The sequence below is a fragment of the Enoplosus armatus genome, chromosome 6, assembly GCF_043641665.1.
Source record: "Enoplosus armatus isolate fEnoArm2 chromosome 6, fEnoArm2.hap1, whole genome shotgun sequence".
NCBI classification, from domain to species: Eukaryota; Metazoa; Chordata; class Actinopteri; order Centrarchiformes; family Enoplosidae; genus Enoplosus; species Enoplosus armatus.
The window spans coordinates 19,081,114-19,098,958 of NC_092185.1; the positions used below are offsets into that span (position 1 = coordinate 19,081,114).

Consider the following 17,845-nt stretch of genomic DNA (forward strand, 5'->3'; position numbering starts at 1 on the left):
ACTTACTTGAGCTGCTCTGCTGTGTTGTCAGCTGAATATAGAGTAGCAGGTTTTAGTCTGTTTGCCATGTACATGAATGTATGTGTATATCTGAGTGTATCTTACCAAGACTATTAAATTAGGTCTCTATATTTATAGCCTGATATTGATTTTTTGAAGTTCTGGTGCACTGTGTTTTGCAGAACTTAATAGTAAATAATGAACATAGCCTTTGTATCAAGGTCATTAGCTAGTGCTTTTAATATTAACCCTAGATATTGATAAATATCTGTAGTATATAGGTCTCTGTGGGAGTCTATTGCAGAGGAAGCACACATTTTATTTCATGCACACACTAATGCCCAGATTAAATAAATATAGGGCAAGGGGATTAGTACAACTCTGCCCCCCCTCTATGCTCACAACTCCTCAACATCAACATTTACATGTACATGCAAGTTTGTCAAAGGCTTCAAAGAGAGGGTGTTTTTATCCTATAAATTGTCTCTGATGTAGTTGATCTGCACGCTGCTGAAAGAAGCCTCTGTTCTGTGAGAAGACTATCTCCCCATATGTGCTATATGTGCTCTCATATGAATGCTGTACAACCATAAAAAAATCCAATTTTTGGTTCTATCCTCTGTCGAAGGAGCTTAACTGGCAACCTCAGTCAGCAGCTGATCAGATATTGTCAGTCAGAAGAGAGGAAAAACATGCCCTGCACTTCTTGGTTTGGATTGGCATTGCTCTCATGAGTCACATGAAAGAGCGGTGAAAGAGTGAGGTGCTGTGCTGCGTGTGTGTGTGTGCATATGTATGCATAAGGCTACACTCTGCCTAAGCCGTCCCTTTTGCGTTTGGATCAGTATTCCTGACATGTGTTGCCCCTCTGCAGAATAAACAGCAATGGGGAGAAACAGCCCCTAACAGCCTCGGTACACACAGCCTTCCTCAGACACTGCATGAAAATAGATGGCTTTGACATTATCAGCAAAGCCAGCTTGTCTCACATGCCTGCAGTGGAGGGGACAGGATGAGATCAACTGGTCCCTTCCATGCTCGCCATCGCTATGATTGAATGGGCTGTTTTTCATCACTGCATGTATCTCTTCTTTTGTGGTGTTTTTGTATGATTATTGATATTTAGCATTACGGTCTCATACACAAGAAGAAGAGGTGCAGAAAACGTTTCACATCCAGTTTCTGCAAGTGCAGTGATCCCGAACACTCAAGCTCTAATCAAAGCAGATAAGTGCAAGAAGAGCCAATCGCGTTGATATCAACCAAAGTGTGTAATACCTTGAGAATGAGAAGGAGGTGGGTGGGGATAAGTGAGAAAACGTCCAGAGAACCAGTGCTGGTGCGGCACATAGAAAAGTGAGAGAAATAGAATTAATTATCTCCTAACAAAGGAGATGTGATGTGCCGAGCAGGAACAGTCTCCAGAGGGTCTAGCTCGGGCAGCTGTGATAGATAAAGAATAGACCGGAGTAATATTGCGTTCACAGCTAATTGATTTAATGTAGAATTGAATATTCAGGGCTTTGTAGCTAATGCAAACAATTGATTGATAAAAGCGCTTTCTTAGCTGTCTGTGGACCGTCGGCGTGTTGGAGCAAAGTCAAAGCCCTCTGCCTGTGTGAATCAACAAGACTGTCACGTCCGTCAGAGAAAAGTCACCACGCACAGATCCAGAGATTGGACAGTGTGAAGATTTCGCAGAGCACAAAACATGAAAGACACTGATTGTTTCTTTCCCCGTGTTTTGCCTTGATTCTTTTTTCTTCTTCTTCTCGGTGCTACAGGTGCCACTGCCCCCCGCAGCTTGAGGGGCCAGACTGTCAGCAGACGAGACTTAGTTTCCTTGGCAACGGCTATGCCTGGTTTCCCCCCATAAGGCCATGCTTTGATAGCCATCTTTCACTGGAGTTTATGACAGAGGAAGACGACGGATTGCTACTGTATGCCGGCCCGTTGGCCACTCTGCTGCCTGGGGATGCCGAGGACTACATGGCCATAGGTAAAGAATGAGTCTGGATAATTAGATGAGTGCCAAGGGCCCCGCGGGCCGTTACTGCACTAAAACTTGGAACTTAATTTTGTGTGTTTAATTACTGCGTGGAAGCTAATCAGATATATGAGGCAAAATGTGTTCGTTAGTGTACTGCTGAGGGATATAAGCGCTCACTCTACCGAGTTGTACAGTAAGTACTTAATGTGGTGCTACACAGGCGACCCAGTTTAACTGTTGTGTATGTAATACTTTGTCGTGTGCCATAATGAATTGTGTTTTTGTTTACCCCCTTGCTTCAGCGTCAGAGCAGTGGTTCAGCTTCTGGACCGACTCTCTGGCTGGCAGACATTCAGTGTCTCGCTCAAGGATCTGTCCGCAGGGTTTATCCTTACTGATACAAAGGCTCAAACCTGAATCCTCCAAATCAAGGGCACTAAGAAAAATGTTTTCACAGTGAATAGGTGATTGTGAATAGTTCAGATGCATAAGACTAATACTTCCATGCAACCGCAATTGCAGCAAGACCAAAAGCAAACAGAGCCTCATTACTGTCATGATTCATGTTAGTTATTGACAGTATGGGTCGTGATGTCTAAATAAACATTTATTCTTTGCTTGAATGGGTAGATTAATACATTGTGCATGGTGCTGTAACACTGCTGCTTATTTTTGAAATTACTGGCACAGGGTAATAATAATAATGAAGATGTTGACGGGGAGATTCTAAATGATTATTTATGAAATGTGATAGCAACCCGTCAAAATCATGCATTTTGAGCTGCACCGTAGCTGTCAACGGGTAAATACTCATGAGATCTCGACTTGCTCAGTCTCTCTTGCACACACACAAAAACACACTTTTACATACATACATACAGTACAGTCTCCAATTACCATTTTCTATCTCCATGATTTCATTTTAACACTGGGGCTAATTTAAAGGGTTGGTTTGCAATTGCACAAAAACACATTTTCTCATTTACCATTTGTGGTATTTAGCCATGCAAAAAGTTTAGTTTCCTTGCTCAGGTTTTGAGACATCTGTCTCTCAGATGTCTGCCTCCACCCCAATATAATAAAGGTGAATTCAATTTAATTTGTGGGGCTCACATCATTTAAAAATGAGATTTGAAAAAAAAAAACAATCTGCAGCAACATCTCATTCCAGAAAAACTGTCATCATGACTGGATAACTCAAAGCTCGCGGTGAACAGTAATTTGGGTGAACCGACCCTTTAATTGATTTTCATTTCCTATTTCACAACTATTTTCCATCACCTTGTTTCTGGTGCCATTCAGATTCCCTGCTATAATCCAGCTATGTCATATGGTATTGTCATTCTCTTCTTTAGGTTATTGTTTTGAGGTGAGATACTTTCTTATGTCCCTTGGGTTTTTTGTGTTCCGTTCCCGTACGAACAAGTAATTTGCATCTTGTCTGTTTTTTGCAATGCGTTTCCTCACAGTTTTCTTCTTGACCTTGCCCATACATTTTGTCTGTGCAAGCAAGTTTAGCTGTTTTTTTCTATACTACAAATCTGTAAGAGTTGCCTTTTTTGGGTTGAAACCTTTTCATTCAGGTATAATAATAATTCATTGCTTTACTTTAGAGTAGCTAGTGTTAATCATGAACTCTCTTTCTCCTCAGAGCTGATTGGTGGGACACCCAGTCTGAAAGTTAACCATGGTTCTGGGACCTTGGTCCTCCAGTTAACAAATAATGTTGGGGTGGCTGACAGACGCTGGCATCGCCTTGATGTGAGGAGCAACAGTAAAGTAAGAGAAGTGCATTCAGTTCTTTCTTTCTTCCTGTGTATAAAGCCGTCAGATTAAAATATATGCTGTAATTTGTAGAGAGTGCCTTGCTACTGTAGACTCACACATCCACATATGCAGCAGCGATGACCTTTCTCCACTCTCCCCCAATTTAAAGGAAGTGCGCTTCACTCTGGATCGATGTTCCAGTGCGATTATCATGGAGACAGAAGGTGTGGACTCATGGGCAATGACAGAGGACCGCTCATCCTGTGAAATTCGAGGGGTCACACCCAACAGGGACAAGTAAGATCAATAATTAAATGAAACAAGTCAGGCCAACACTGTACAATATATAAACCAAGCTGGTACATGATCCTACAATGAGCACCTTGGGCCTCCAGTACTAAATCATGACATAAATAATACATTGTATTTATTCTATTTTATGATAAATACATGTTTGTTTTGAAGAACCTCTGCATTTATGGTTGAAGTAGCCAACAATTAGGGTTTAGAAATTCTCCAGAGATCCTTCTGGGTTTTTTTCATTTGGTTGTAAACTACTAATCTACTGAGGGTTTTGTTCTCTTCGCTGTTTTTAAATCTAAAAGGATGCATGGCCCATAGGGACAGTGTCTAAATGCCCCATGTTCCCACGGGGGTAAACAATCCTGTATAGAGTGCAGCATTAGCAGTTACAGAAGCAGCAGTTAGCAAGGTGGTAAAAGTGAAAAATGAAGTCAATATTTACATATAGATGTGGTTACGAGGTGTACTGCATATACTGTATGTAAAGGATATTCTGGCATGTACAGTGCATTTGTAATGCTGGTGCTGCAACACAAAATGTGCGTAACATCACCCACACAGTCGCAGCCGAGTATTAATTATTTGGGATTTGGTCCTGAAAGATTAGATGAAGCCTGAGGTGGGACTATAAAATTAAAAAATAACATTTAAATGAAGTCTTTTTAAAAGTTAGTTAGGCCAGCAATTAATGCTTATTTTCATCATCGATTGGTTTTTAGATTAACTGATTAATAGTTTGGTTCATGAAATGTGTTCCAAGAGCCTAAAGTGGTGTTTTAAAATTACTTGTTTTGGCTGTCCAAAGATATCCAGTTTGATATGATATGAAACAGAGAAAGCAGCAAAGCGTCAAATATAAGGAGCTGGAACCCAAGAATATTTGGCATTTTTGCTTGATAAATGAATTATATTATTAATTGATTATCAAAAGTGTTTCTGATTAATTTTCTGTTGATAGACTATTCAATTACTTCATAATTGCTCCAAAGTTATTAGCAATTAGCAAAACCTAGTTGGCGCGTCCTCAGTGTCCAAAGGACAAAGTAGTATTTTACCAACTGAAAACAGCTTATGTTCCCTGATCATAAAACAGAGTAATGTCCCTACCTCTGGTTTATTCTACAAAAATGCATTCTTATAGTTCATGTTCAATAAATTGTATTGAAAATGGTGTTATGTACAAGTTGCATGGAATCATTTATTGTAATCAAATCAGATAGTGACTCTGTTTTAGGTTACATTTTTCAATTTCCCTGTCTGGAGGGAAGAAACTATTGAGGACATCCTCAGATATGATCCTTAAAATGCCAACTAATCTCTTTGCTTTGTCACAGCTGAGTTTGTTTTCCTCCATCGTGAGCTTGGCCTGCCACTGTGCTCATTGTTTTGTTGTGTCTTTAAGCTATGAGTTTTTTAAATTTAACAATGTACATAAGAGCTTCAGCACTGCTATTAATTTTAATAACTTCTAAAATGTAAGAACCTTTAAGTACCATTAATTTAATCACTGTATTTGAGTTTGGACTTATTAGGTAATACAAATAGTCCAAATGTCCAGGGAATGTGCTAGTTAACAAGCTGCATTTAGCACTGAAAAACATTGCAGCCAGTTTTGAATACCAAAGAGTTGCTGTGCTGAATCAGTTTGTGTTTTGATCGTTTCATGCAAAAATGATTTACCTGTCAGGCATTTATTTTCACAGTAAGGGAAAAAGAAGAGCCATGTGTAAATCCGTACTCTCATAACCATGCACAACTGGGTGGAAACATATTTTTGTGCCAGTAAAATGCTTTTACCGAGATTTTAGTTTTCATTTTTAGTTAGAGCTGGGCTAATTAACATTATAATGCATCTGTTTTTTTATTTCAGTCCACCATCCTCTTAATATTTCTGTAGTTTCTTCCTGACAAACTTCCTGTCGCTTCGCAAAAAGAACTGGGGACCTCCGTACGCACGGTTTCCAGATGCGTTGGCGTGGATTTGTAAACCAAGAGTACAGATTTACACATGGCTTTTTTCTCTCTTAGCTGACCCTGGGGGGCTCAGTAAGAAGTCAATTACATTATATTTACATAGCCCAATATCAATTTTCAATTTTTCTCAAGGGGCTTTACAATCTGTACAGCATAAAACCCCTCTGCCCTGAGACCCTCGATTCGAATGAGGAAAAACTACCCCCAAAAAACCCTTTTAACAGGGAAAAAATGGAAGAAAGCTCAGGAAGAGCAACAGAGGAGGCATCCCTCTCCCAGGACGGACAGACATGCAATTGATGTTGTGTGCACAGAATAGATTCACAACAGAAAATCATAGTATATACAATCATGATGACAAAATGTAGATTGTGAAACATAAGTGAAGGGGAAGAAAGCACAAGAATAAGATGTCATATTTTATTTGTTAGAAAACAGTAAAAGTGATGACAGCCGCAGCAGGAACAGAATGAAACCATGAATTTAACCTTGACAGCTTGTATGCTGTATGTTCCTATTCCTCTGCTTCCATTCTGTATTTCTTTATATAGAGACTTGTGTTTTGAATTGTAAATTTGAGAACTTACATGGTGCATGTTTCCTGTTCTTCTCCTCCTCACGTTCTTCTTCTCTGTTTACTATGTCATTGAGAGTTGTTCTGGTTTCCCAGGTATCTGAATGGAAGTCATGTATTGCAGCTTGGAGGCGTCAATGAGAACATATCCTATGAATACCCACAGCTGCAGCACAAACACTACACTGGATGTATAAGGAACTTGCTCGTGGACAGCAAGGTAACAAGCAGAGTTTACTCAATACACATGTCCATGAGGCCTGTGTCAGAAGCCTGTTGCTATATAGTAATCCTTTATTCTTCACTAGTTTGGATGATGAAGATCCATGTTGTTTCTTTTATCTTTTATAGCAGATGTACAGTATATACTTCAGCGCAATTGTACGTTAAAGGACAACGTAGCTAAAGAAGCATTTACATTATTTACTTAAGTAAAAGCATAAAAATACTTAATTACAAGTGATAGTCCTCTATCCAGAATTGTACTTAAAGGTGCCTTGTGGTGTTTTCCTATAAACATCGTTTCTGTTTACATTCAGTGATTCTCACCAAACGCAGTGTTTGTTTTCATGGGGTCACACAAAAACAAGTTGAGGGCTTCTCCCTCCTCATAAAATATTTACAAAGCCAATTTTTCGAACATTTTGAAACCTGCATTGTTTATGTCCACATTTACTTGCTAGCAGTATTCTGCATTTTGTGGGCCCATTGCTTTATTTCTTGGTGCATTACTGCCACCTGAATCAGTTGTAAAATTGTAAAAACACTGCTCCATAGAGCTACTAGTGGTCAGAAAATTCACAGGGTACCTTTAAGTAAAAATACAGACGCAATATCACCAAACTATACTTGAGTCTCATTAAGTGGCAGAATATAATTATATTGAATTGTTATAACTGATGCATGAATGTATAAACAGAACTGTAATATTGGACTGTAGTTGTTTTAGGTGGCACAAAATGTAGGTAAATGTAATTTATAACAACACATCATATTATCAGAATCAGAATCAGAAATACTTTATTGATCCCCGGGGGGAAATTGTACAGTACCGGTGCTCCCATTCCAGAGTAGAAAAATAGCATAATTTAGAACTAAAGGTATGTACAAAATATAAAAATAAGAAATATAAAATAAAAAATATACAATTTATTTATATAAACTGATTATATTTTTGTATGTAAAATCTTAAGAAAGTAAGTCGTAACTATAGCTGTTAATATATGTAGTGGACTAAACAAACTTACAAATGAATTATCTTGTGACATTATTTGTGTACAGTACTTCTGTTTTTATTTTTCATGGTTATGTATATAATTGTTAATAATGTGTGTAGTATTCTATTTTTTCTAGGGTCTACGTGTCTTATTTTGAGCTTATTCTGCTGCTGTGACACTTCGATTTCCCTACACGTGATCAATAAAAATGATGCACTATATCATTCAACAACCAGCAATCAGATTTTAATTTATAGCATCTTTCATTTAATGATACAATTTTCTTTCTCAATCTTCAATCACATTTCCTTTGCAAGGCCAAAGACATCCACCCTTTCATTTTCCCTTCACTGAGTTTTGCTCCTCTTCATATTTTCCTCCTGTTCTTCTTCCTCCATTCAGCTATATGATCTCGGTTCCCCGGCTGAATCCTCCAACACTGTGCCAGGCTGCTCCGTTATTGATGACCACTGCGCCAACATGGAGCAAATTCCCTCCTGTGGCAAGAGGGGTAGCTGTCACGGCGAGTGGGGCTCCTTCAGCTGCCTGTGTGACCCGGGATTTACAGGGCCTCAGTGTGATCAAGGTGAGCATAACAAACTGCTTTTTAATTGACCATGAGGTTTTCAGGGAAAGTACAGTGAGATATCCACGGAGTTCATTCTGCTGTAGGAAGATAACCTCGTCTTACATGAAGGGCTTCTGCAGAACAGCACGCATTCGCTGTGATATCCTCGTGTATTTCCCATATGACAGCTGAATTAATTGAACAAGCCTTCTGTGTTTTTGATTGACAAGTGGCTCCAGAGTTCTCCTTTGACGGCCGGAGCCACATTCAGTTCCAGCTCTTGTGGTCGTTGCCTGCGCGTCAGACGAGGGTCCGCGCTGGGGTTCGGACACGTGCCACCGCCGGTGTTATCCTCAGCCTGCTTTCTCAGGAGCAGAATGAATACCTACGTTTAGAGGTGAGTCACGGCCGGTCCCTCCCCTCCACCTTGACAGCTCTGATTGTCTTGTTTGTGGGCCTTAAAATGATAATTTGGGCCCGGACTATGATTGTTGCAAATGCTTGTCAGGCTGAGAGGGAATAATACCAGGGTTGGAGACATATGGGTGGATGCTGAGTGGGCTGGTGATTGGCATATGTATGTTCTCGACGAGGCCTTTCAATAAGTCTGCAAAATGCTGCTATTGAGAGGCTGCTATTTAAAAAATGAGGCCTCCTTTATTTAAGGTTATTTCTGTCTCTGGTTAATGTTTCAAACACAAATCTGTGCGGCAAGTAAGTGATTGTGGGCACTGTAACTCAAGGGCAGAATGTGCTTAAGTGAAGGTCAGATCCCCTGCTCTGTACTTTAGGTGTTTTGACACAGCTTGCTTCAAGTGGTGAGCTCAAAGTCAATTCTGCTTGCATGCTGCTAGCTTTGCCTCAACTGGGGGTGGAGTGGTGCTCACACACAGCGTTTCTTCAGGAGACAAGTCTACTTCATTTAGGCTAAAGCTCCAATAATAGCATGCTTCTCCTGCCTGACACTTTCCTGAGTGGATATGAAGCCAGTGTTTCTTGTCAAAGCCTTTTGCCTCATTGACTGACAGGCTGACTGTGAACTGCACCTGGAAGTAAATGGCGCTGTTAGGTCTGTCACTTTTGGCTAACTCACAGGTCAGCTGTTTGCAGTGAACCTGCCTCCCTCATGGTAAACTCCACACCACTGGTCTGTCTTTGAAAACATCTTGTCTTTGTGCTTGTGCTCGTTATTTGTTAGACAGCGCTGTTTAAAGCATCGTCTCTTGTTCTTTGGAACTTTACACTACATGAGGAAAAACAATGTTGTCGTCTTCCCTTGTTGCAGTCCCACAGTGACAGGAAAAGGAAAAGGCTGTAGCCTTTACTGTATGTGGGCTGTGAAGCCTTTCTGTGAAGCCTCTCTGTGAAAGCTTCTCTGGAGCTGAATTGGTGAGCTGTATAAAACATCTGATGTCTGTCTGCGGCAGCACGCTGAAGCATTTTCAGCCTGGTTGTCTCAAAGCTCTTAGAAACACTTGAGCACAAGCCTGGTGTGTTTGCCAACAACAAGCCCTAATTTAAAGGGCTGTCTCTCTCCCCTTTTTTTTTCCTTAAGGGTAGATATGGGATAGAGTGCACACTGAATAAATAACCACACTTTCACACAAAGGTTACCAGGGGCTAGCTGGGTATAAACAGCATGCAGCTCTCCGAGGAGTATGGTGTCTCTGTAAAGAAAACATTTATCTAATGCAGTCTGCGGAGGAGTTTTTTGGGAACGACTGACATTCACTACTTTGTCAAAGACCAGTGACCCTTAAGAACAGTAAAAATCATAGCTTTTCATTTTTATTCTTTTGTATTCAATGTGATTTGAGTTTGAAAAGTTCTATAGAAATTCAGACAGAAATTCTCTTGAACATTTTGTGCTTTAATGGTGATTGCGTAGATCTCTGGGGGCGCTGCAGAAAGTTTATATAATCAGATTTTTTCCTGAGTATTGATTGAGTCCTTTGTCCTTTGCTCATTTTTGTTGTGGACTTGAGGGCAGGATGAGGCAGTGGGGAGAGCAGAGTCAGCTTTTGCTGTATGTGTGTGTCCAGTGGGGGAGTCGCATTTGAGATGCCCATGCTGAGGGAGCAATAGTTAATGCAGGCTGGGCTGAATGTGAATTATCTTGCCCCACTGTTTCCAATTAAGCTTTGGACATGTACAAGCTGCAGTTATGGGAGGCCCTCATTGGTTGAGTCCATTGTGTGCGCTCATCCTTAACTGCTGAAGATAATTGTTGTTTCTTGTATACCTTCCCTTCGGGATGACTCCAGCTTCTGCCATGCACTGATGTGTACGGCAGCTCTGCAAAGCATCATGGCTGCAAAATTGCTGAATTAATTTTTACCACTGAAATTTTCATGCCATTTTTTCTGGCAGGTTCACCACAGAGAGTCTTTTCTGGGTAGTTAAATATCACAATTCTTTCTTGGCCCAACCTTTGCTGCCTTTTCTTCACCACGGGAGCTGGCCTACTTCCTACAATGTTGTTATGCTGAAGATCTGTTTTTGCCCATCAACACAGCAAAATATGGCAGGAGTCCAGGTCCGTCAGTGTAGAATTTGTGTCACCCCGTTTTACAGTTTTATTCACAACCATCCAAGCCTTGAAATCCACACTGCTGCAGAAGACAGGCCATCTTGTTTTGATTCTTCCATTTGCGGTCTAGTATTTGACGTTCGACTCCATCAAATCTCCAGCCTTTTCAAAATATTAAAACATCTTTATTATTTCTTGCTTCTCAGGTTCTCTTGTCTGTTTGACTGCCTGACTTTCTACTGTGTATCACAGGTTATTCAGGGTCTGCTGGCTGTTTTATACAACCTTGGAGATGGAGACTACAACCTGACACTGCCCCACCATCGCCTCGACGACGGAGACTGGCATGAGGTGGAGCTGGATCGGTATGGCAGAGAGTTCACCCTGCGCCTGGACGGAGGTGGTGGGCGACGAGAGGTTACGGCCTCGCCTGGGCAGAGTCAGGAGATCATTGTTGACCCCTCCGTGGTGATGCTTGGAAACTCTTTTCCCTCAGGACACAACCGGAGCTTCCTCGGTAGGTGGCTGCTCACATGATTTGGTAGAATGAGACTGAATGAGCGGATATTAAGATAAATGAGTGAATGGATGAATAATTGTTGATTGGAAAAATCAATAGATGAGGGGAAAGAATTAGCAGGTCAATTTGTAAATAGATTAATTGGCAAATGTGCACTCAAAGGAGCAGACTTCACAGTTAATGTGTACTTGTTGAAATTAACGGACATGTAAATGATTCAGTGCTCATCTTTACCACTTACTGGTCTTTTCTGCATTTCACGACCTGGCTCAAAGGTGTTTGGATCCCTCAGCAGATGAGAGAAAGTGAGTCAGTGGGACTGATCTGTATTTCAATTATGTGTTAAACCTCATGCTTCCCACAGAGTGAGCAAACTAACCAGCAGAGAAAATATCCTACAAAAAAAAAAAAAGAAGTCCATGCTGACAGCTTAGCCTCAGGCTGTTTGGGTGTTTGCATGCATGAGAGCATGTGTGTGCGTTGGTCGGCAGGTGCGTCAGCGAGTCTGTTTACATGTGTGTGTGTATTTGAGTTTACACCCCTGCAATGGTGTAAATGTGTGTCCATAAAAGATTTTGCCTGAGGAGTGGTGTCTTGGGGTGTCTTTCTGCATTGTAAAAGTTTTTTTCCTCTTCCTCTTTTTTTTCTCTCTCCACCAGGCTGTTTGCGAGATGTGAGGTTTAACGGCCGCCCCATCCCTCTGAATCGGGAGCAGCCTTCAGAAGAGCTTCAGTTGGTCACTTCGCAGGGCGTCTCTGTCGGCTGCTCTTCAGAAGCCTGCAGGAAGCATCACTGCTCCCCTCCCTTGGTCTGCGTGGACCTCTGGAGACACCATGAGTGCAGGTGCTGTAAATATACAGAATAAATTACCCAGCATGGTAAATACAGTAGGCAGGCACGTTCTGTACATATTTGTACACATACATCCAGAGACGAGGACTGTATACCACAACCTTGCTTATAATGAAATTAGTAACGCCAGCACTCAACTCCCAAATTGTAAAAATTAAGAAATGATATCAAGACTCACACACTTTCCTACAGCAGGTAGATATAATAATATAACTGTTTGGAAAGGAACTTTAAAACTGCTACAGAGGTTGAAGAGGTTATTATCATTTGTCAGCTATAAACAAGGTCTGGCTATCAGCATTTATATGTTCGAATTTTCAAAGCAACATATGACAAAAAAGCAGACAAATCATTGATCCAAAAATACTATATGTCAAGAGGGACAGTCTTGAAAATCATGATATTACATGTATAAGATATAAGGTATAAGAATAATAATGAAAGGTACTTTACATTAAGTAATATATATCTAAATCAAAATATCCTATTATAATATATAATAAATCATAAATCTACATGCACACATATGGTGAAGAAGAAAATCAAATATACAGTAATCAATACTGATGATATATTACCTGAACAGCAAATACAGATAGTGCATCTAAGTAGTTTAGTTTAGTTTCTTGCAACACATTTGAATTCAAAGTGTCCACCAGATGGCAGCTAGGCTGAGTTCAGCCATGTTTCACTGTGTGTCTAATAGTGTGTCAACCTGAGAGAATAGTGTATAACAGCAGGGACTGTCAGAGTCTCGGCTGCCCCTTTAAACTCTGCAGGACCACTAAGTGTCCTGGCTGTGATTTCAAGACTCTGAACCAGTGTGGGGCTTTTCACTGCGGTTAGATATCCATATTCCGTGATTGCAGCACAGCCTCAGGATACAAAGCATTGAGAGAAGCAGGGGGCAGGGGTGACTGATATTCAGGGGATATTTTGTACAAATATACTGAGGGACTACTGCTGCAAAGCCGAGCTTAGCTTCTCGGTTTCTTTTTCTCTCATTTTTTCAGTGAGAGTATAGTCGACACTGTAAACTTCAAAGAGCATATCTTTGAATCTGATATAAGAGGTGCAACTCCTGAGGGATTTATTTTTACACTGTCAGCTTAGGTTTCATAGCTCTGTAAAATTCAGTGCTCCTTTTATCTGACAGCCTCCCAAGTGTCTCTTGTCTTTTCTCTTCACTACTGTCTCTTCTCTGCACAGGTGCCCTCCCGGCCACATGACCAAAGAGAGCTCCTTGGGCAAAGTGTGTGTCTACACACTGTGCGCCAGCCGGCCGTGCCGCCACGGCACCTGTGTGGCTCACTCTCCGTCCCGCTACTCCTGCCACTGCAGCAAGGGCTACCGGGGGCGCCACTGCGAGGTGACGCTCGCCATGTTCCACAACGAGGACGGCAACAGCCTCAGCCTTAGCTCCATGTTCGCCATCAGCATCTGTGTCATGGCCTTTCTAGGTAGCTATGTCGACTATGTCCTCTTCTACCTGTGGTAACCCAACACTGTCGTCATCTCTTCTCATGTTTTTAAATCTGTTTTATATGTTTTTGTCTGCCACTCTCTCTCTTTTTCATCTGTAATACATTGATTTTCATCTTTATGTATTCTTATTTTTGTTTGTTTTCATCTTCATGGTTGTTTATGTTTGGTTTCATCTGTAACATTCACTGTTTTATTTGTTTTCCACCCGTTTGGTTCTACATACACATCTTGTAGCCGTATTGATCTCTTGAGTTGCACCAGAATGTGATTTCTCCATGGGAGGTTGACAGAAACATGAAACAAATATTTGCACTGCCAGAGAAGCAGGGAGGGGAACATTGTATATTTTAATTTGTGATTCACGGGGAAGCTGTTAAAGTCCCTGGGGAATCGAGGAGTTTCTTTATGTGTTTTTCTATATTTCTCATCACTTCCGTGTCCCCTGTCTCTTCCAATGTTACGCTCTGACTTCAGAAGTCAATTTCACTCTCAGCCTTACTTTTTATCTGTCCAACTTATTTTATATCCCACCATCCACTCATTTTACTCCCTTGGTGTCCTTTTCTTTTGCCTTTCCTTCCGCATTTCTGTGTACGTTTCTGTTTTTCCAAGTCACCATAAATGTGTCCATATTGTGCACTTTAGTGCTATGTACACTGTTCCTGAGCTGTAATCAGGGATCACTTACATCTAGAAAAAAGTTTTTTATTGTCTCTAGCAAAGTTCCTTCTAGGTTAAGGGTTAGATTTAGGTTAAGGTCTGTCATAAAGTTTATTTATCAGAATCACTCTTATTCTTAAGGTTAGGGGGTTAAACTGAACTTTAATCAAGAGGTTGTAGGTTAAAGGGATAGTTTGGATTTGACACAAGTGTTGTGAGTTACTCTCTCATAGTGGTATTACATGGATATACATGGGGCAAGATTCCTGTGGTCAGAGATCTGGCAGCGAGCGGCGTGCAATTTAAAAAAGAACAGTAGCAAACAGATTAATCTACAAAAACTTTTTGTGCCAAAGTGCAAAATGCAACCACATTTTATTCAATCACAACAGCAAACAGCGGCTTTGTGTCTCCTCCTCCAATTTGGAGAAACTGTTTTGTTCATTGTCTATTTTAAAATGTGAAAGCATGCTGGAGAATAATGTACCAACTTGCTATGGTGAAAAAGAATACCTTCTACTACACAGAGGACTGTGTCTTCAAAATAAAAGCCCTCGCCCCATGCGTAGAAGATTCCGTTGATGTTAAATGGTTAGATTGTTACGTTTAAATTACCATCCATTCACATATCCTGTATGTCCAAAATGTCAACTGTCAAGAGTAAAAAGCCTTGTTTTAAGCTTGGTAACAAAGCAGTTTTGAGATAATAATAATATTGTAATTGACCATTTACATTACATCGGGGCATTACATTTGTGTGAGCCTGTGGTTTTGAGCTCTGGTCAGGAGTTCAACAGATGTTTAATGTTTTTTCAGTTATTTGAAAAGTTAAAAAAGTTATAATTTATGACATATCTTGTGACAAAACATTAAAGTAACCACAGTCTTACAGCACATTTATGTATTGTGTTGTCGGGGGGGCTAGCATTAAACAGTTCAAACTGTGATAAATAAGACAACAACCAAAACATCAGATTAAGGTAAAGTTCAGTTTGGTAAATTATATGATGCAGAAAAGAATCAAGTGAGAGCATAAAAAGGAAGTTTTTATAAAATATAAGTAAGTAGAAGCTGAACTGGCTAGACTTGGGTGTGAGAGTTTGAGGGCCTTCACTGAAAAAGTCTCCCTTTGAAGACTTACTGGATGATCTAAGGCTGCACTCTGACATATAAGGGGTCACAAGTTCAGAAATGTATACCAGAGCCCAACCATTGACTGCTTTGTGGGTGGAGGAGTAGAATCTTAAAATCAGGTATAAGATGAGGGTTATGTGGTCTCTTTGTAGTGCCTGTTGAGACATGAGCTGCTGAATTTTGATGTTTTGAGTTTTGAGTACATAGTATTTTTAAGGGAGAAGGTATGATTACATGGATGACCTTTTCCAGGTATTTAGTACTTGAAAAAAGGATATATTGGGATATATTTCTTAGTTGAAGAAAGCATGTTTAAACCACATTATTTTTCTCTGTGTCAAAATTTTATTCAAAATATCTGCCTTGGTTTTGTTTTATTTGCAAAAGGTTTTATGACATTCGGTATTTAAAGTCAGGGAGACAGAGGTTCAAAGAAGTAAGGCCAGCTGGGCCATTTGGCCTCATAGGCAGGTACAACTGTGTGTTGTTATATTTGTGCATTATGTGACCAAGTGGAAGCACATACAAACTGCAAAATAGAGAGCCTAAAATTGATCCCTGAGGAACACCAGAAGTTTTCATATAAAGAAATATAATTGTCAGTTTTTATCTGAGAAAAAAGTCTGTTTAAAGGGAAAGACCTGAATAGGGATATGACTAACTACAATTTCTCATAATTGATCAATTTATTTTCTCAATCAATTAATAATTTAGTCTTTGAAATGTGAAATAGTGAAAAATGCCCATCAAAATGATCCCAAGGCTTAGATGACATCTTCAACAAGTGTTTGTTTTTTCAGATGAACTGTCCAAAACCTAAAGATGTTCAATTTACAATGTTTAAAAGAAAACCTTTGACATTTTGCTCGAAAAATTACTGAAATGCTTTATCGGTTGTCAAAATTGTTGATTTTCTGTTGACAGACTAATCGATGAATCGGCTAATGTTTCAGCTCTAGACTCATGCCTGCGAATTGCAGATGACACCGGCCCACTTGTGTAAACAGTCTAATATAATTGCATGGTTGATAGTGTCATAAACTGTGTTCAAATCTAATAGGATCAAGATTCAATATCCACCCACATCTGCTGCCAGCAGGGCCTTTTTAAATGTGTATGCATTGATATCTCTACACAAAACACCACTCTTGTGTCAAAAATGAACTATCCCTTTAATTCATTGTTAAGCCTGAGGAAAGGGATGAGTCAATTGTGTTAGTTTTAGTCATTGCAGCTGAGGAAATGTGATTTTTTCTGGTCCCCACAATGACAGAAGGACGCGTGTGTATGTTTGTGAGTGGCTCGCATGTTGCACTCACTATCCTCTGTAGGGCCACATCGCTGTTTATGAGTCTTTCTGTCAGAGACAGGCTTATAAAACGCTTGGGCAATTCAATACACTGTCCCTGCCTCTATAACTGACTCAACACTCCCTCCAGGGCATGTGGCTAGTATTGGGACATCAGTTATTCTGACACTTGAGAGTGAAACGTATAAAGCGGTCTTCAATATTTGATAATGAATTCAAAGATGATAAAGTGCGGCCTTGGCATCATTCATGAAAATGCATGTGTTGCTTGCCTGCTAACTAAAAGGAGGTGCGGCCCATTTGAAGTAGCCTGCCCGCTGTCGCTGATGAGATATTTATATTCAAGGCTCCAACTTTCCCCTCAACAAGAACCACAGACTATTCGTCAATATCATTCAGATTGGAGAGAGCTGTCTTTGGTGACTGTTATTACATTTTCACACCTCGGAAAAAAAAGGGAATAAAATAAGCTAAACCATTCTTTCTCTCGAGCAAAGAGAAGAAACCCGCGTTTACCTCATGATCAACAGTCCTGCACGTGGAGGTAAAATGAATCCAGTGGTCGGGGTTTTAATGAACAGCTGGTTGTACAGTACGTAGTTGTTTAATGATGACCCTCATCACCACAGGAACCACCGCCATAAATACACACTCACACTCACACTCGCTGCACTAAGCGAGACTGCTGGCTGGGTGCTAAATTAAAGGGGGACTCCCAGTCTGCCTCAACGTGCATTAAAAGTTAAAATGATCATCCATTATTAAGTTTTACATAGGCCATTACAGACCGACCAGAATGTGAGTTGAGCGTGTGCTATTGACAGAGCCAGATGAGCTGATGTCTGACCAAGCCTCATTAGTCTGGCATCAAATCTGACACTTTTTTTTTTTTTTGAAGAATGGGAGAAATTAGCTCCCCATATGGGCTCTGGGTGCCACGCGATCATGTAAAGTGCCTGTTC

General features: G+C 40.4%; 1 protein-coding gene across 1 annotated transcript in view; it reads left to right on the plus strand.

The window, feature by feature from the left end:
* Positions 1-17,845, plus strand: part of LOC139286668 (neural-cadherin-like) — a 76,893-nt gene that overhangs the window by 55,720 nt on the left and 3,328 nt on the right. The window contains exons 23-31 of the mRNA XM_070907556.1: positions 1,785-1,999; positions 3,642-3,769; positions 3,927-4,054; positions 6,705-6,828; positions 8,228-8,411; positions 8,624-8,790; positions 11,176-11,440; positions 12,103-12,286; positions 13,505-13,755. Coding sequence (XP_070763657.1) covers positions 1,785-1,999; positions 3,642-3,769; positions 3,927-4,054; positions 6,705-6,828; positions 8,228-8,411; positions 8,624-8,790; positions 11,176-11,440; positions 12,103-12,286; positions 13,505-13,755 — 1,646 coding nt within the window. The remainder of the gene's footprint in view (positions 1-1,784; positions 2,000-3,641; positions 3,770-3,926; positions 4,055-6,704; positions 6,829-8,227; positions 8,412-8,623; positions 8,791-11,175; positions 11,441-12,102; positions 12,287-13,504; positions 13,756-17,845) is intronic.